This window comes from Capra hircus, chromosome 16 (assembly GCF_001704415.2).
Source record: "Capra hircus breed San Clemente chromosome 16, ASM170441v1, whole genome shotgun sequence".
NCBI classification, from domain to species: Eukaryota; Metazoa; Chordata; class Mammalia; order Artiodactyla; family Bovidae; genus Capra; species Capra hircus.
Window position 1 is genome coordinate 47,116,363 of NC_030823.1, and position 17,589 is coordinate 47,133,951.

Below are 17,589 nucleotides of genomic sequence, written 5' to 3' on the forward strand. Positions count from 1 at the left end.
TCCTCGTAGAGCATAACCCTCTTTTGCCAGGACATGGACATGTGCAAGTTCATGGACACAAAGTTTCCCCATCTCGCCCTCAGGTACTATGGCTTTAGTGCTCCTGCTAGAAAACAGACAATCCCAGCATCACTTATAAGCCACACCCTCCCAAAGCACCCCACAACCCAAATCCAACCAGAGAAGAGGTGGGCATACCTGAGGTCTCCCCCAGAACCCGCGGGGGCTGGCTGTCTTGGCCACTGTCTCTGCTGGGACTGGTGGAAGGCTCCGTTGTGCTTACCCCAACCGGGATCCTACTCCTGGGGTCCAGGGGCTCAGTGACCCCTTGAGTCTGCAGTGTCACGGAAGTGGCCGTGGTGGCTGTGGCGGTGGTGGTGGCGGTGGCCACAGTTGTCTTCCGCGTTTGGAAGATGGAGACCGTGGTGGGGCCATAAAAGCCCGGGAATGTGTTGGATTCCAGGGCCTCCTCCTCCCCTGTGGGCCCCCAGGCAATGAACTCCGTCTCCGTGGTGGGCCTGCTGCCCCGGAAGTCAAAGCTGTTGAAAGCAGGCCCCTGTAGGTGCCTCTTCCCCCTCCGCAGGAGGGCCTGCTGGTCCGTGGGGGCCCCGCTGGCCCCTGCAGAGGAGGAGGAGGTGGGGGAGGAGCTCAGGGAAGGGCTGGATTTGGCAGCAGCTGGGGGCTTGGCCAGCCCCTCTTTGGGCCCAAGAGTGGCCTCCTGATCCCTGGGTCTGTGTGCCCGTCGGGCCCGGGGACTCGGCATCTGTCCGTGACTGTGTCCGCGTTCCACGCGAGGCGGCCGGGGGCTCCACACAGGAGCGGGGATCCGGGCGGGCTGTCCACTCTTAAAACTCCACAAGCGAGGCGGCCGGTGGGGTGGCCGAGGCAGTAGCCGGAACTCGGGGCCCGGGCCCAGGGACTCACACGCGGGCAGATCCAGGGCGAGCTGAAACATGGCTATAAGGATCCAAGCATGGCTTCCTAGGGAGCAGCCGGGCCAGCGGATGAACATGGAACTGCATGGGAAAGAGAGAAGAGGGTCAGTGGGGGCCTCCACCTGGGGGGCTCTCTCCACCCCCACTCCAGGTCGAGGAAACACTCTCCTAGTAACGAGCACTAATCCCAACTTCCAAAGAGGAATGAAACCTTTCATTAGTCCCCTTCAAAAGCCAACTCATGTCCGCTCTGCTAGCATCGCTGAAGGACAGGCCCAACCTCACTTGTCAGGACCCACTTCTCCTCCCAGGAGCTCTCCCATACATGGCCAGCTGATGACAAGCTGGTGTCAAAGAATCCGCTTACAGGAGGGACACTGAGTCTCCAAAGCCCCCAGAGAGATGATGACTTCAGGGGTCTTCCATCCCACTTTGGTTTGACCCAGAATAAAACAGAGGTACCAAGAGGGAACCAGGGAGGGGACAGCAGAGCCAGGACTGTGTCCACACACCATGCCCAAGGCCCGGCACGTCGCTCTGGGTCACAGAAGTCCCCACTCCAGGGTGAGTGATGCTGAGCCCACAGCTGCCAGTCCTGAGGTCTGGAGGGACGGGGGTTTCAGACCGTGGGGCTTCCCATGGGGCACAGAGTCCCACACCTGCTGCTCCGGCTGGGCCCTGGGCCCTGCCACCCCCACCCCTTCCGCCTCCTATTTCAATCGGACACGTCTATTTGAAAGCAGGCTTGTGGCCTCAAATGCCGTGATGTGTGCACAGGGAAGTCTGCTGACTTGCGGCCACCTCTGGATCTCACTCATGCGAAGAGTTGACTCATTGGAAAAGACTCTGATGCTGGAAGGGATTGGGAGCAGGAGGAGAAGGGGACGACAGAGGATGAGATGGCTGGATGGCATCACCGACTCGATGGATGTGAGTTTGAGTGAACTCCAGGAGTTGGTGATGGACAGGGAGCCCTGGCGTGCTGCAGTTCATGGGGTCAAAAAGAGTCGGACACAACTGAGCAACTGGACTGAACTGAACTGAACTGAACTGGATCTTGCTCAGAAGATGTGCTGCCTGGAAGTGGAAAGTTCATCAAGGCACCAACTCCACCAAGTGCTTGCTCTGCTGACACTGACCTCCCATGCAGGTGCCCTGGCAAACCCTGTGTCCTCAGCGTGGGGAGGCTGGGGAGGGCACACCCCTCAGCCAGGGCACAGGGCTGAGCATGCACTGGGCCTGGGCAGGATGGAGCCAGGTCAGGATGCAGCCACACGCAGGGCAGGGGAACCCGGCCCCCGGGTCCTCCCTCCTGCTTAGTTAGGTAACTGAGGGCCGGGGACAGGTGCCCTTCAAAATCAGAGCTCAGCACCAACGTCAAATCTGAAAATTGACACAAAGCCAGAATTTAGGGATGGTGATGGGCAGGGGTGGGTGTGTGTGTTCAGTGAGCTGAGCTGCCAACCCAAACGCTGCTCGGAACCAGGCCTGTGGAAGTGGAGTTCGACAGCGTTTCTTAGCCAGGCTGTGATATGACTTTAAAAGTGGCTAATTCAGCCCCTGAGAGAGTATGAGGCTGTCCATGTGCCTGGGGCTGACCTATGCTCGCCAGCGCCCAGGAAGGTGCTGTGCCCCTGGACATCCGTGTGTTGAAAGAAACAAACTTGTATTAATGAGTGCTAATTGCCAAAAAGGACAGATCCCAGAATAATAAGGCCTTGGTTTTTTAATCAGAACGAGAAAGTGCTTGGCTGCAGAAATTAGGAACTGCTCATTATGCTAATGTTTCCGCATCTAGAGGCTGTCGGTGTGCCCTTTCTCGGCATGGCCAGCCCAGGGCAGGGCAGGGAGCAGGCCAGCTCCACAGAGACTCAGGTCAGTGAGGGCCCCCAGGCACGCACCCTTGAGGTTTAGAAGCCCCCAGGGAAGTCCAGCCCCTGGGGAAGTGAGACACTGCTTCCAGCAGGTGTGATCTCAGCTTGGAGGATGCCACTGGCCACCCCCAGGCACCCACAAGGCAATGCTGAGCACCCTCAGCCTCACAGACACCCCCAGGCCTTATACGATATCACTGGGTTTCACCAGGCTTCACCAGGAACCCCCATGCCTCATCTCGTAACCTGTCTTCACTGGGCACCACCAACTGCCACCACCTTACCAGGTGTCACTAGGCCTCACCACATCCCATCAGGCACCCCGAGACTCCTCCAGGTACTACCAGGAGCCCCCAGGTCTCAGCAGGTCTCACCAGGCTACACCAGGTACAATCAGGTCCTGTTAGGTACCACCAGGCCTCAGTAGGTGCCACCAGGTACCACTAGGCCTTGTCTTGTAACCTTAGGCTTCACCAGGCACCACCAAGTACCACCACCTCACCAGGTCTCACAGTACCCCACCAGTCACCAATAGGCCCCTCCAGGTATGACCAGGAACCCTCGGGCCTCCCCAGGTACCTGCATACCCAGGCCTGTCCAGGCACCCCCAGGTACCACAGTCACATCGGGCCTCACCAGGCTGAATGAAGAGCAGCTATACACAAACCCACTTGCCACCTCTACCTGGAGAAGTATCACCCCAGGAAATTAAAACAGCAGCCCCTGAGCCTGTGCCTGCCTGCCCGGCATAACTTCACACGCAGGATATTTCTGCCATTTTCCACCAATCATGAGCTGTAATTGGTTACCATGGAAACCCTCTTTTCCATGCCACCCAGCTGTTATGTAGAAAAGCCAGGCCATCACAATGGCAGGGAGAGCTGGATATATTTTTCCTCTTCCAGTCCAGTCTCTTTCTTTTTGAACTGGTGGACTTGTTCACAGGGAAAACAGGAGGCCAGGTGAACAGGTCAGGACAGAGACTCCACCCACCCTACCCCCCAACCCCCAGCAGCCAGGAAATGCAGGGCTCAGGGTGGGGACAGAGCAAGCCCCTCAAACAAGGAGGTCAGCAGCTGATCCTGTGGCCTCTTTACAGGGGACCCATCATCACCCATCTCTTTACAAGGGTCAAAGGCTCCACCCCCTGCTCTATCAGCAGGCCTGCTGCCTCTACGTGAAATCTGGACCTTCCTGGACTGGTGTGGGGACACGCTGGGCTGAAGACGCACCTTGGCATGAGGGGATTCAGCCAGGTCTGCAAGGACCACGTGAGGGGCAGCAGGTCACCTCTGTCCTCATCCCTCAGCTGGTCCTGAAACCAGGCAGGACCCCAGGAACACTCTGCTGTGACACTGCTCAGCACAGGACTGGGAAGCCCCCAACACCACACCCAGTTTATGATGAAGGGGTTCTTAGAGCACCACTCACATATCCTCTCACTCAGGAAGGCATCCACGGTGCCATCAGCCTATTCTCAAGAGGACCCCACACATCTGTGGGGGCTGGGAGCACCTGAGACTGCTGCTAACACTGCTGAGGGTGCCACTAACCATCAGGGCCGGCAGGTGACACACCAAGGTCAGGTCACAGTGCAGGCAGAGGTGCGGCCAGCTCCCCCTAAACTCTGGGGCCTCCACAGATCCCTTACAAAATACCACCACTTCACCCCCACATGGATGGCTGCGAGCAAAAAGACAGACCATTCCAAGTGTTGGCGGGGATGCGGGGGAGACAGGAAGTCTCATGCATCATTGGTGAGAACGTGAAATGGGGCAGCCATTAAAGAGTTTGGAAGTTCCTCAAAGACTGAGAGTTACCAGTGGACCCAGAAATTCCACTCTTGGGAGCAAAAATGTGTACCTGAATGTTCACAGCAGTATTATTTCTGACAGAGGAAAGGGGAGACAGCCTCAGTGTCCATCAGCTGATGAGTGGATAAAGAAAGGTGGGCCAGCCCTACAGTCCATAAAATGAAAAGAAGTATGGGGGCGGGATGAATTGGGAGATTTGGGACTGACATATACACACTACTGATTCTATGAATAACACAGATAACTAAGGAGAACTGACCGTGTGGCACAAGGAACTCTCTTCAGTGCTCTGCTGCTGCTGCTGCTAAGTCGCTTCAGTCGTGTCCGACCCTGTGCGACCCCATAGACGGCAGCCCACCAGGCTCCATCGTCCCTGGGATTCTCCAGGCAAGAACACTGGAGTGGGTTGCCATTTCCTTCTCCAATGCATGAAAGAGAAAAGTGAAAGTGAAGTCGCTCAGTCGTGTCCAACTCCTAGCGACCCCATGGACCCCATGGACTCTCCAGGCAAGAGTACTGGAGTGGGGTGCCATTGCCTTCTCCAATGCATGAAAGAGAAAAGTGAAAGTGAAGTCGCTCAGTCGTGTCCAACTCCTAGCGACCCCATGGACCCCATGGACTCTCCAGGCAAGAGTACTGGAGTGGGGTGCCATTGCCTTCTCCGCTCAGTGCTCTATGGTGATCTAAATGGGAAGGGAACCCAAAAAAGAGGCGACATATGTAAACACACTGCTGATCTGCTTTGCTGTAAGTAGAAAATAACAGAATATTTACCAGCTGAGCTACCTGGGAAGATCACTGTACAGCAACTACACTCCAAAGAATTTTTTTTTTTTAAAGGAAATAAGTGCTGATACACGTTACCACATGGATGGACCTTGAAGACATCACAAAGAAGTTACAAAAGGCCGCATGTGGCACGATTCTGTTTACACGAAATGCCCAGAATCAATCAATCCACAGGGACAGAAAGTAGACTGGTGGTTGCCAGGAGCTGGGGCAGGGAGGTTGGGAGTTACTATCTAAACTCTAATGATTACAGGATTTCTTTTAGGGGCGATAAGAATGTTCCAGAATTATAGTGGCAACAGTTGTACAAATTTGTGAATATATCAAAACTACTAACATCTGCACTTTAAAGGAGTGGATTTTAGGGTGTGTAATGGTGGGCTGCCGTCTATGGGGTCGCACAGAGTCAGACACGACTGAAGTGACTTAGCAGCAGCAGCAGCAGCAGACTGGATCTGAAGAGGTGGTGTGTGCCAGGATAGAGTAGACAGGCTTGGGGGGCCCTGCACTGAGGCCCAGTCCTGCTCCCAGTCATGGCAGGCAGGAGGAAAGAAAGGATGCTGGGGTCAGAGGCGGCCTTGGCAATAAACTTGCAGCTGAGGCTTCAGGTTCGTCCTCATGATCCTTGCCTGAATGTCCAGCTGCCCATCTACACTCCATGACAGACGGCTCCCCCACGGCAGCATCCCAGCCCAGACTTTCAAATGAAGAACAAACGCCCCAGTCACCCCACCTGACTGCTCCAAAATCGGGAACTACAGCTCCATCTCACTTTACTTTCTAGTTTGCAGGCTTTTTGCTTCTCTCCCTTTTAAATTTTTATCGAGTTTTTTTTTTTTCCCCAAGAATGGTTTAATAAGATTCAGCAAATTGAGATTCAATTCGATACCTTCTGTGTATTTTCTTCACTGAAGAAAATCACTGTCAATTAAGGGAGACAAAGACGTCTCTCCAGTTTAAGGGTGCACTTTTCTCAAGCGAGGCGTCTGCAAGGGTGCCTCCCGCAAGTAGCTGGCTTCCACTTGCTTGAGCACCGGGCCTAGACCACAAGTTCATGCAGGAGCCCTGAGTCTGCATGGCTCAGAGGCCATACCACAATCTCCAGGATGAGACAGGACCCTAGAGGTGTCAGGTAGGTGGCCAGCCTGTCCCAGCCCTGCCACAGGCAGTGACCAGCACCCCGTGTGCAATCTCAGCACCAGATGACTGAGGGAGACCCCCACCTTCCATGTCTGCTCTTGGGCTTGTCATCAGCTGGCTTGAGGGACAAGTCACGGTAGGAATAATTCTGTTTGAGGTTGGCCTGAATGTGGGCTTGTTGCGTCTGCTTCACAGGCCCTGGACACGTTTGGAGCAGTGGCATGGAGGACTCCACACCTTCTAAGAAGAACCATGCGTCTGTGATCAATAATTGCCAGGGTACAACCTGAAATGACTCCAAAGATGCATGTGCGACAGACACAGATGAGCTTCCTCCAGCACAGAGTTGGCTCTGGGGGAGTCCGTGTTCCTAGGTGGATACTCCCAATCCCCTGCAGACTCGAGCATCTCTTCACCCGGGATCCCTGTTCAGTCTACCTGCCCCACTTTCAGCAGGACCCTGCGTGCAGACGCCTCTCCATCCCACGCCACTTATTGGTTTGTTTGTTTAAATAAGCTTTCTAGAGCAGTTTTATCTTTTTTAAATTTTAAAAAACTTTATTTTGTATTCAAGAATAGCCAATTAACAACACTGTGATAGCTTCAGGTGAACAGCAAATGGACTTAGCCATACATATACATGTATCCATTCTCCCCAAAACTCCCCTTCCATCCAGGCTGCAACATAACACATAGCAGAGTTTCCTGTTCTATACAGTAGGTCCTTGTTGATTACACATTTTAAACATAGCAGTGTGCACATGTCCATCCCAAATTCCCTAATTACCCCTCCCCATCCCCCCCGCTGTCCATCCCCCTCCCTGAACCATAAGTTCCTTCTCCAAGTCTCTGACTCTGTTTCTATTTTGTAAACAAGTTCATCTGCATCATTTCAGATTCCACATAAAAGGGAAGCCATATATTTCTCCTTCTCTGTCTGACTTACTTCACTCACGATGACACTCTCCAGGTCCATCCATGTTGCTGCAAGCAGCATTATTTCCTTCTTTTCATGGCTGAGTAGCATTCCATTGTGTATATGGACCACATCGTCTTTATCCATTCCTCTGTCGATGGACGGTTAGGTTGCTCCCATGTCTTGGCCATCATAAACAGTGCTGCAATGAACACTGGTGTGTGTGTATCCTTTTGGATCATGTTTTCCTCTGGTGTACACCCAGGAATGGGATTGCAGGGTCATATGGTAGCTTTTGGACTTTCCTCGTGGCTCAGATGGTAAACTGTCTGTCTACAATGCGAGAGACCTGGGTTCAGTCCCTGGGTTGGGAAGATTCCCTGGAGAAGGAAATGGCAACCCACTCCAGTACTCCTGCCTTGAAAATCCCATGGACGGAGGAGCTTGGTGCAGGCTACTGTCCAAGGGGCCACAAATGGTAGCTTTTAGAGCAGTTTTATATTCATAGAAAATTGCACAAGGGCACAGAGAACTCCTGTGTAGTCCTCCAGAGTCCTCTATGAGAACATCCTACATCACCAACATGAATCCATCAAAACTAGGAGAACACATGGGCCCATGACCAGGAACCAAGTTCCACACTGTCTTAGGGTTTCACCAGTTCTCTCTTTCAGGATCCCGCTCAGGCCCCCATGTGACATCAGTCATCACGTTTCCTCAAGCTCCTCTAGACTGTGATGGACGCTCGGACTCGCTTTCTCTGGATGACCTTGAAAGTTTTGAGCAGGATGGGTTGGGTAGTTTGTAGGATGGTCCTCTACTGGGATTTGTCTGGTGCTTCTCTCAAGGTTAGACTGGGCTGATGGGTTCTTGGGAGGAAACACAGAACTGCAGCAGCCTCCTCATCACATGATATTGGGGGCACCTGCTGTCAGCACAACCCACCACTGCTGATGACCTCAGCCCCCTGTGACGTCCTGTCGGCCAGGAGTCCCCATTGAAAAGTAATGACTGTCCCCTTTCCACATGCTCATCTCAGGAAGTAGGACCCCAAGCACAGCAAACACTCAAGGGAGAAAACCCACTGTTTTTAACTCTTCAAATCTCATCCATCCAGCAGCCAAGCCATGTTGCTGTTCAGTTGCTGAGTCATGTCCAACTCTTTTCAATCTCTTGGACTGCAGCATGCCAGGCTTCCCTGTCCTTCACGATCTCTTGGAGTTTGCTCAAACTCACACCCATTGAGTCAGTGATGCCATCCAACCATCTCGTCCTCTGTCGCCCCCTTCTCTTCCTGCCTTCATTATTTCCATGTTATTCCAAATATTTCAATATTTCCCAGCATCAGGGTCTTTTCCAATGAGTCAGCTCTTCACATCAGGTGGCCAAAGTTTTAGAGCTTCAGCTTCAGCATCAGCATCAGTCCTTCCAATGAATATTCAGGACTGATTTCCTTGAGGATTGACTGATTTGATCTCCTTGCAGTCCAAGGGACTCTCAAGGGTCTTCTCCAACATCACAATTTGAAAGCATCAATTCTTCAGCACTCAGCCTTCTTTATGGTCCAACTCTAACATACATGACTACAGTAAAAACGATAGCTTTGACTATACAGAGTTTTGTCAGCAAAGTGATGTCTCTGCTTATTAATACTCTGTGGAAAGGGACAAATCTGAGGAAGTCACCGTCCCAAACAGAAAGGACAGTGGTGACAGGCAGGATTTTCTCTTCCTTTCAAACCTACCTTCCATGTGCTTTGGGTGTGTGGGCTGGCAGGAAGGCACTGGGGTGCTCAGCCATGGGATCTCCCCCTCAGGGAGCTGGAGGGAGGCTTGGGAGGAACAAGTCATGAGATTCTCTCTCAGGACATTTAGAGCTGCCCTCTCCTAGAAACTGATGGCAGAATTCTGTTCTTCGAAAAAGACCAGAGACCGTGGAGTGCAGGCTTTGGGTCTGGGGTGGATGGAGGTGGCAGTGAGTCTTCTGAGGTCATGTCCCAGATCGCAAGGCTGGGAGAGAGGGGAGAGGATAGTCACACTTAACGCTGCCCATCGGGCAAAGTGAAACTCCAGGTGGACTCAGCACCCTCTCCTCCTGGTGGAACATACATCCCATAAGGAAGCAGCAGCATCGGTTCTAGCTGAGGCGGGAGAGCTTGGTACCCAGGGCAGGAAAAGCTGCGTCACCCCGACTCAGTGTTGCCCCAAGTTCTCTGCCCTGGAGAAAGAGGGACAAGGACTTCCAGCACCAGGGTATGTCCATCTCCCCCCTCCACACGGGACCCTCTGGTGCCCAGATGCACTCGAGGGGCCCCCTTCCACCCTGTGTACCCTGGATCCCCAACAGCAACAATAGAGTGCAGTAGCTTCTGACTATTTCTCTAGAGCAGAGACCCACCCTCCCTGCTCATGGACACAGGTGCCTCAACTTCCACCCCTCCATACCGGCTCCAGAAGGGAACACACACTTTCTTCTGGAAAGTGTCACTGGTTCAGTTTTCCTAATGAAACAAATGCAGCCTTGATTCATTCAAACAGTGCTCCCAGCCCGATATCACCATGATGTCCTGCTGGAGCTGCTCCGTGCTCAGCCCCAGGACTCAGGGGATTAAAGCCTCCCAAAGAAACGGCAACCCACTCCAGTACTCTTGCCTAGAAAATCCCATGGATGGAGGAGCTTGGTACAGGCTACTGTCCATGGGGTCGCAGAGTTGGGCACGACTGAGCGACTTCACTTCACTTCACTTCCTTTCAGCAAAGGTGCTCACGGTGCCTAAACTTTTGTACTCCGTGGCCTCCGTGGATGCTGGGCACACACACGGTGTCTGACGTGGAGAGGGAGCAGGCCTGGAAATAAACCTCCAACACAACAGGCAACAGGATATCTCTGGCTACTCTCCTTCCCTGGAGAGTGGGATCAGTCCTGGGTCTGCGGGCCCCTCAGCACCCTCCACTTGGCACCCTCGCACTCCTGGTGCCTCACAGTGAGCGAAGCACATGAAGATCAGTCTCCTGATAGGCCCCTCTGTCCTGCAGCATCTGTGTGTAGCTGCCCTCATCCCAAACCATCATTACCCAGCTGTGGGCAACAGGAGACCCAGGAATGAAGGCACCTGCCTGGGGTCACTGTGAGTCCAGGACTCAGGGACTCATGATCTCTGTGCTCAGAAACTAGGTCCCAACAGCCCTAGACCACTGGGACCGGGGACACACTAGAAGCAGTAGAGCAAGAACAAACCCATGATAAGCTGTAACCGTGGCAACTGTACTCCCTGGACCATCTGCACAGAGGCTCCACTCATAGGGAGGTGCCTGGGTGGGTGCCTAGCCTGGGCAGGTAGGACTCCACATCCCTACCCCCAACCTTATCCAGCTATCAGGGCCCTGCGGCTTCCAGGGAATCATTTCACGAACTCGCAAAAGATAACAAGCCCTCGTGTGTCAGTGACGCCTTCCAGATAACTCAGCGCATTCATGCCGTCAGTGTCTCCCCAGGGGAGTCACGCCCCCACAGGATGTTCTGCAAGGTCTGGAGACGTTCCTGGGCACCAGGAGCTGGGGAGGGAGGCTCTGCTACTGGCATCTAGTGGGCAGAGGCTAGGGAGGCTGCAGGACATTCCACGTGCACAGGACAGGCCCCCATCACAAAGCCCTGGAGTTCCAGAAGTGGCCTGGTGTGGTGCTGACACAGGGGCTCAGGGCTGGTGACCTGACTTCCAACCTCCTAGCTGTGTGAGCACGGGCAATGAGTGGAACCTCTCTGAGCCTCAGTTTCCCCACCTATCAAATGGGGTGAACATGGGTGCCTGCACCATGGTGTGTCAGGGACTCCATGGTGAGTACTTCAGGCTCGGCTCCCAGACATGGTCCCACCACTCCCCACCATGGCTGAGGATGGCACCCAGGAACCCATCCTCCTTCCCTGGGTGCTCCAGAGCAGGGCGTGTACAGAACTCTGAGGCACGGGGGCTGTTGCTCGACAGGCTTCGCAGGTGCTCAGAGGAGACTGAAGGATAGCAACGCGCTGGCATTCTGGTTGCCTGGGCAACGTGCCCGCAAGCATTCCGGAGGAGTGAAGTGGTGACAAGCGGTGGGTGGGGAGCCCTGTGGGCGGAACACTCTCTCCCTGGGAGTGGAGAGCAGGGTCTCTGCGTGTCTCATGTTACAGCCCCTGCTGCTGCGGCCAGGCCCCCACTGCCCTCCTGCAGCCGTCATGCACCCAGAAAGCAAGTAGGCCATCCGAGAAAGGTGGCCCCACCAAGTGCCCCCCAGCCCAGTCAGTCCCCTCTGCCCAGCTACCGTCCCCCCAGCGTGGGGTCAGTGCCCTGTCTGGGCAGCACCCAGGATGTGACCAGCAGCTGAGCAGCCTCCTCGGATCTGCCAGCCCATCTTGCCAGGTACCCAGGGCCATCCTCCCTCTGCAGGAAGGAAGCAAAGGTCTGAGACGGGCCCTTGTCAGGAGCTGGTCCATCCCCTGGTCAAGCCTGTCTTCTCCATCTCTCTCAGGGCAAAGGTAAACCTGAATAGGAGTTGGAGGTAAATCTGATGTCTGGTAAACCTTCATCATCACAAAAGCCAACTCAGAACAAAGACTAGAACTCCCCAGAAAGGCTAAGTCGATTCTCCAAACCCCTGGCAGTGGTTTTGAGCCTCAGTTTCACATGAGAACCATCCGATTGGGAGAAAGGATGGTTACAAACTCTGAGCTCCAGTCCCACCACAGCAGACTCACCAATCAGGATCTTTGGGGAGGGAGCCCAGCATCATAACATTTTGGAATGCTCCCCAGGCATCCAGGGTTGAGAGCTGGGGAACACTGCCTGCTTTTCACCCATGTGCTCAGTCGTGTCAGACTCTTTGCGACCCCATGGACTATATGTAGCCCACCAGTCTCCTCTCTCCATGGGATTTTACAGGCAAGATTTCTGGAGCAGGTTACAATTTCCTTCTCTGGGAACTCTGCCCGACTAGGGGGATCGAACCTGCAACTCTTGTGTCTGCTGCATCTCCTGCATTGGCAGGATTCTTCACCACTGAGCCACGTGGGAAACCCTGCTCCTCCGTAGGGCTCAGTTTAATTCTACTTTTTAATTCTACCCATTTTTAACAAGAGACATAGGATGATACTTCCCAGGTGGCTCAAACGGTAAAGAATCTGCCTGCAATGCAGGAGACTCAGGTTTGACCCCTGGGTTGGGGAGATCTCCTGGAGACGGCAACCCACTCCAGTATTCTTGTCTGGAGAATCCCATGGACAGAGCAGCCTGGCGGGCTACAGTCCATGGAGTCGCAAAGAGTAGGACACGACTGAGTGACTAACACTCCAACAAGATGGGGTTGGGGGGAAGTAATGCTGTAGGCCAGCTGACTCTTCAGCACAGGGGTCCTGGGCACCACGTGTCAGGCCTGCCAGGCTAGGAAGATGCTCACAAGAAAATTCTTATGCAATCATGTGGAGAGATAAGGACCACGGCACAGATGCGTATTTATGGAAAACTGAGCTGAACAGAGCTGATCGAGGACAGAAAGGGCGGGGCGGGCACCAGAACCATCACGCACACAGACGGAGCACCAGCTCCACGTGGGGCTCTGGGCTCAGTGCTCAACACGAACTGTCTCATGCCGTTCTCACGGTAACCCTCCGAGAAGAACGGCTGTTACTCTCATCTTGCAGAAGAAAGAAAAGCACAAAAATAGTAGCTGTGTTTTTCTCTGGAAAGAAGACTCTTAAAAATACAACTGAAAGCAGCTGACGCTGAAGGAGGTAAATATTCAGCCCGGAGGGAAGCCGGTTCTGGGAAGGACGCATTCCTCCAGGGTTTCAGGTTTGGAGAACCGTCCCATCACCTCTCTGGCACTGGGGAACACACGTGTTCCCCGTGGAGAACATTCCGAGTAGCCGACACTGCTCCTGGTGATAGATGGCTCCTTAATGCTGATCTTGTCCCCGGAGAGTGGACTCAGAAGGATAAATGATGTCAGCTTCCACAACACCCAGTGAAGTCCCTCTGTCCTCATGGGAAATGTCTATTTCAGCTTTGTTGCCATCGTTATGTCGCATTTACGAAGTCCAGTACAGGTGCCTGGTACTGTGTAAGCCAATCAGGAAGGACAGGGGCGAACGGTGGAGGCGTCTCTGCCTCTCAGAGTCACAGAAGCAGAGCTGCCGTGGGCCTTGCAGAGACAGGAAAAGGATGACAGTGGTGGAGGTGGCGAGGGTGGGACACGAGGAAGGAAGAGTGAAAAGGCTGAGGGAAAGCTTGGGGGTTAGGCAGACGCGGCCTAAAAGTCCAGCTCCGTCACCAGCTCACCAAGTGTATGGCCGGGGACAGGTCACCCCACCTCCCCTGCACGCCATCTCCCGAGGTGTTCACCTGCCCGCTTTGTGCGGGAGAGGGTGACAGTGACAAGACGCCGGCAGAGCTCTCGGGAAAGCGCCCAGCTACACTGCTGCCTAGGACTGAAGAGGAGGCTGGGCTCAGGCCACAGGCGGTGAAGGCAGAGTATCTCTGTGTCCAGCGACAAAACGGGTGGACGGCCGGAGGAGCCCAAGGACCAGCTTAGGCTGCGACCCTCTAGTTCTCTCCACTGGTCTCCAGGCCAACCCCAAGCCCTAGGGCCCATGGGACCATCCCTTAGGGAAAGCTGCAGCCTCTGCTCAGAGGGGCTCAGTGTGGCTGACCATGGTGGGCTCCTGAATATCAAGATAAACCATGAGGAAGACAAAGGCGCTAGTTGAAGAGCTCACAGTGAGCAATATGAAGGAGGTGAAATTGCAGAGGAACCTGGGGAGGTTCCGAATCTCGTGGGTGGCACCAGTGTTGGAACAGGAGCATCATACAAAGGAAGGATGACCATTCATCAGCCACCAGGGGAGAAGCCCCTGTAGCCGACCAGGGTGGGGGGAGGGCAGATGACCTTGAAGGTCCTCCGGAGTCTGTGATGGGCAGACTTCAGGTAGGAGGGAAAAGCAGGGTCCTCCTCTCACAGTGAAAGTAGACTCAGCCCACCTAATGGGACCAGGGAGCACGGAAGTCCAGAGGCAGCCATCTCCACGCCCAGCTGCAACCATATGACCATCCTCAGTCTTTTGTACCTGAGTGTAAGTGAGGCTGAGATGAAATGGGGCCTTTGCAGGTGGTTGAGGGACCACACAGTGGCCTCCACGAGAACAGGGCTCCTGTGGAGAGGGCATCTGGGGAGCAGGGAGTGGTCAGGGGCTCCTCCTTGGTCCATCTAATACCACAGTGCCCACGAGGGAGAGAAAGAAAGTGCTAACTGGAAAACAAGCTGGCATAGCCGGAAGTCCGTGAAGTCATCTGTGCAAATCCTACAATGTAGGTCACCATTCTGTCTCTATGACTGCAAGTTCCCGCGTCCCTGTCGGGAAGACATGAGGAGGACAGAGGCTCTGTTGCTGACATCCCAACACACTCATCCCTAGTCGAGGTGGGGAGGGGCCTGGCATTAGTCCCACAGGACCAGGGAATGGTGCCCCCAAGTGCTGGGAAAGACACCAGACAAATAGGAGCCGAGCGCTTGCCCGAACAGTCCCCCAGTTCCCATTTACTCCATCCACACCCTCCGAGAGATGCAACTCCAGTCCTCCCACATTACCAATGAGGGGATGGATGTTTCAGAGATGTCAGCAAGATGCTTGGGGGACCGGACACCCGCCTACAGGACTCAATCCCACTTTTCAGCTGCCTGGTCCCATCTCATGTTGGGGCCTGCGTACAGAGTGAGGAGGGCCCAGCCACCAGCTGGCCAGACAGTGCCAGGGGACATCCTGCCTGATGGACATCTGTGCTGTAACCGCCACTATCCATGGCTTTTTCCAGCCTCAGCTTAAATACAAATGCTGACAGGGAACTCACTACGTACAAAGAGCACTGAGCGGGTCTGGGTTGGGGGCTCAGGTAGACAGCCTCCCCGGGGCACTTCCATCTCACCTCTTCAGCTATCCTGCTGGGACTCTGGACTCATCCAACCCACGAGAGGTGCTCCCCCTGCAGGCCACACGAGCCTGGACTACATGTGTGCATACATATGGTCACACATGGACATAGGTGCCCACACATCTGCAGTCACTCCACTTCTGGTTCACCCTGCATCCCCTCCAGGGGCCGTGCCATGAAGCCCACCATCCTGGGCACAATGTCACCCGAGTCTGTAAGTGGGGTGTCCAGAGCTTGGCCGCAAGACAATTTGGTGTATAGCTAATGGGATGGTCACCACCGGCCTGGGGATGAAACACGGGAAATTCTTCCCCAATCAGCCCAGCAGAGCTGAGCATCAGACCTGGGAGATAGGCTGGGGGGTCATCAGTCATGAACCCTTGGCAGTTCTGAGAGCAGCGTCCCCCCAAGCAATGCCTCCTCTTGGGGTCAACCTTCCCTCCCTCTGAGGCTCTGCTACAGACTGTGCCATGTCCCCCCAAATTCATATGTTAAGTCATGACCCCCAATATCTCAGAAAGTGACTGTTTGGAGGTGAGGTCTCTACAGAAGTAATTAAGGTAAATGACTCATAGATGTGGGATCTTAATTCTCTATGACTGGTGTGGTATAAGAGAAGAGATCAGGACACAGACACACACAGGGGGATGACCATGTAGAAACACAGGAAGAAGCTGGTCATCTACAAGCTGAGGAGAGAGGCCCCACCCGCACCTTGATCTTAGACTCTGGCCTCCAGGACCAGGAGAGGACAAAGGCCTGCGGTGGCTGTTACGGCGCCTGAGCTGACCAGGACAGGGTGCTCTCTCTTGCTGCTCCCACCACAGGGGCTCAGGGCTCAGTGACTGCTGTGGGTCCCTGTCATCACTCTCTCCTGGGACCCGGCACTGCAGCTCCAGATACTGTCCCCGCAGGGGTCACTCACAAGCACGACCCCACCTTACCGGTCCAGACTCGGCTCTCCAGTCCTGGGCCTGACCATCCTCACAGCCAGCTCACAGCAGAACTCAACCTGAGCCCTGTAAAACCCCTGCCATCAGCATAGCCATGGGGCACCACCACTTACCAGGTAACACAGCCAGAATTCTGCCCTCGGAGCCCCCCGCCCCTTCCCCACCACCCCCACTCTGAACAGCAGTTCCATCCATGCCTCCCTCCCTCCCACACTGGGGTTCTCAGCCTCTACACATGGACATCTGGGTTGAACCATTCTTTGGGGCAGGGCAGTGAGGGGGGCTGTCCCGGGCACTGCAGGACACCTGGGGGCTTTGCCATCCTCCACCAAGAAGATGAGAATGGCACCCCTCAAGTCGTGACAAACATTCCTGACATGATCACATGTGCCCTGGGGCCCAGGAACCTAACGCAGGTAGGCAACTCTCTCTCTCAGCTCCTCGGTGCCCAGCGCACTTGTGGTCAGCCTCACTTGTGGAAGGAAGGCCCCCTTTGCAGACAGTGGGGGTGGCAGCTCTGGCACTTCCAAGGAAGGTGTGCTTTAGCCCCTATCACCTCCTCACCACCTCCAGGAAGCCACCCATGACTAACTCCCACCCCCACCCTTCTCTCTCCCAGGTCTCCTTTGAAGCTCAGAGTCCATCTCTCCCAGCGCCTACCCATGACATTGGTGGCCACTGCCTCTCCTCCCACCCCCATCCCGTTACATGCATCTCCACATCCTGATAGCATCACAGAGGCTTCTTGGGTTTGCTCAGATGCTTTCTTCTGGGAACTGGAAGAGGAATCCAGCCCCACCAAACTCCCAGAACTGGGATAAGGGAGGAAATCTGCAGCCTAAGGTGGATGCTTACTGAACCTGATTCTTATTTAATATTGATAACACTTTGCTTCCTAATTCTTGTTATAATCCAATTATTGCACAAACGTTGATTAAGCAGCTACAGTGATGGGCTCTGGGGATCTGGAAACAAAGAGACAACATCTCCACCCTCTTCTGTTGACAAGGATGACCTCTAACCCTTGGAGAGGTGGTGGCGAGGAGATGCCGTGACATGTGCAGAGCTGGCTCCCAGGAGCACCAGTGCTGTTGTTCCTATTATCGCCTGTTGCCTTGATAACGCAGAGGACAGGCCTCCTGAGATGGGAAATCCAGGCTGCCCACCCACAGCCCCAGACCCTGCTGACTGACCTGCACCCCCCACAGCCT

General features: G+C 54.5%; 1 protein-coding gene across 1 annotated transcript in view; it reads right to left on the reverse strand.

Annotated features, from left to right (window-relative positions):
* The window catches only part of AJAP1 (adherens junctions associated protein 1), a 117,011-nt gene that overhangs the window by 58,328 nt on the left and 41,094 nt on the right, over positions 1 to 17,589 (reverse strand). Inside the window, exon 2 of the mRNA XM_018060457.1 lies at positions 199 to 1,016. Within this exon, the coding sequence (XP_017915946.1) occupies positions 199 to 1,016 (818 nt within the window). The remainder of the gene's footprint in view (positions 1 to 198; positions 1,017 to 17,589) is intronic.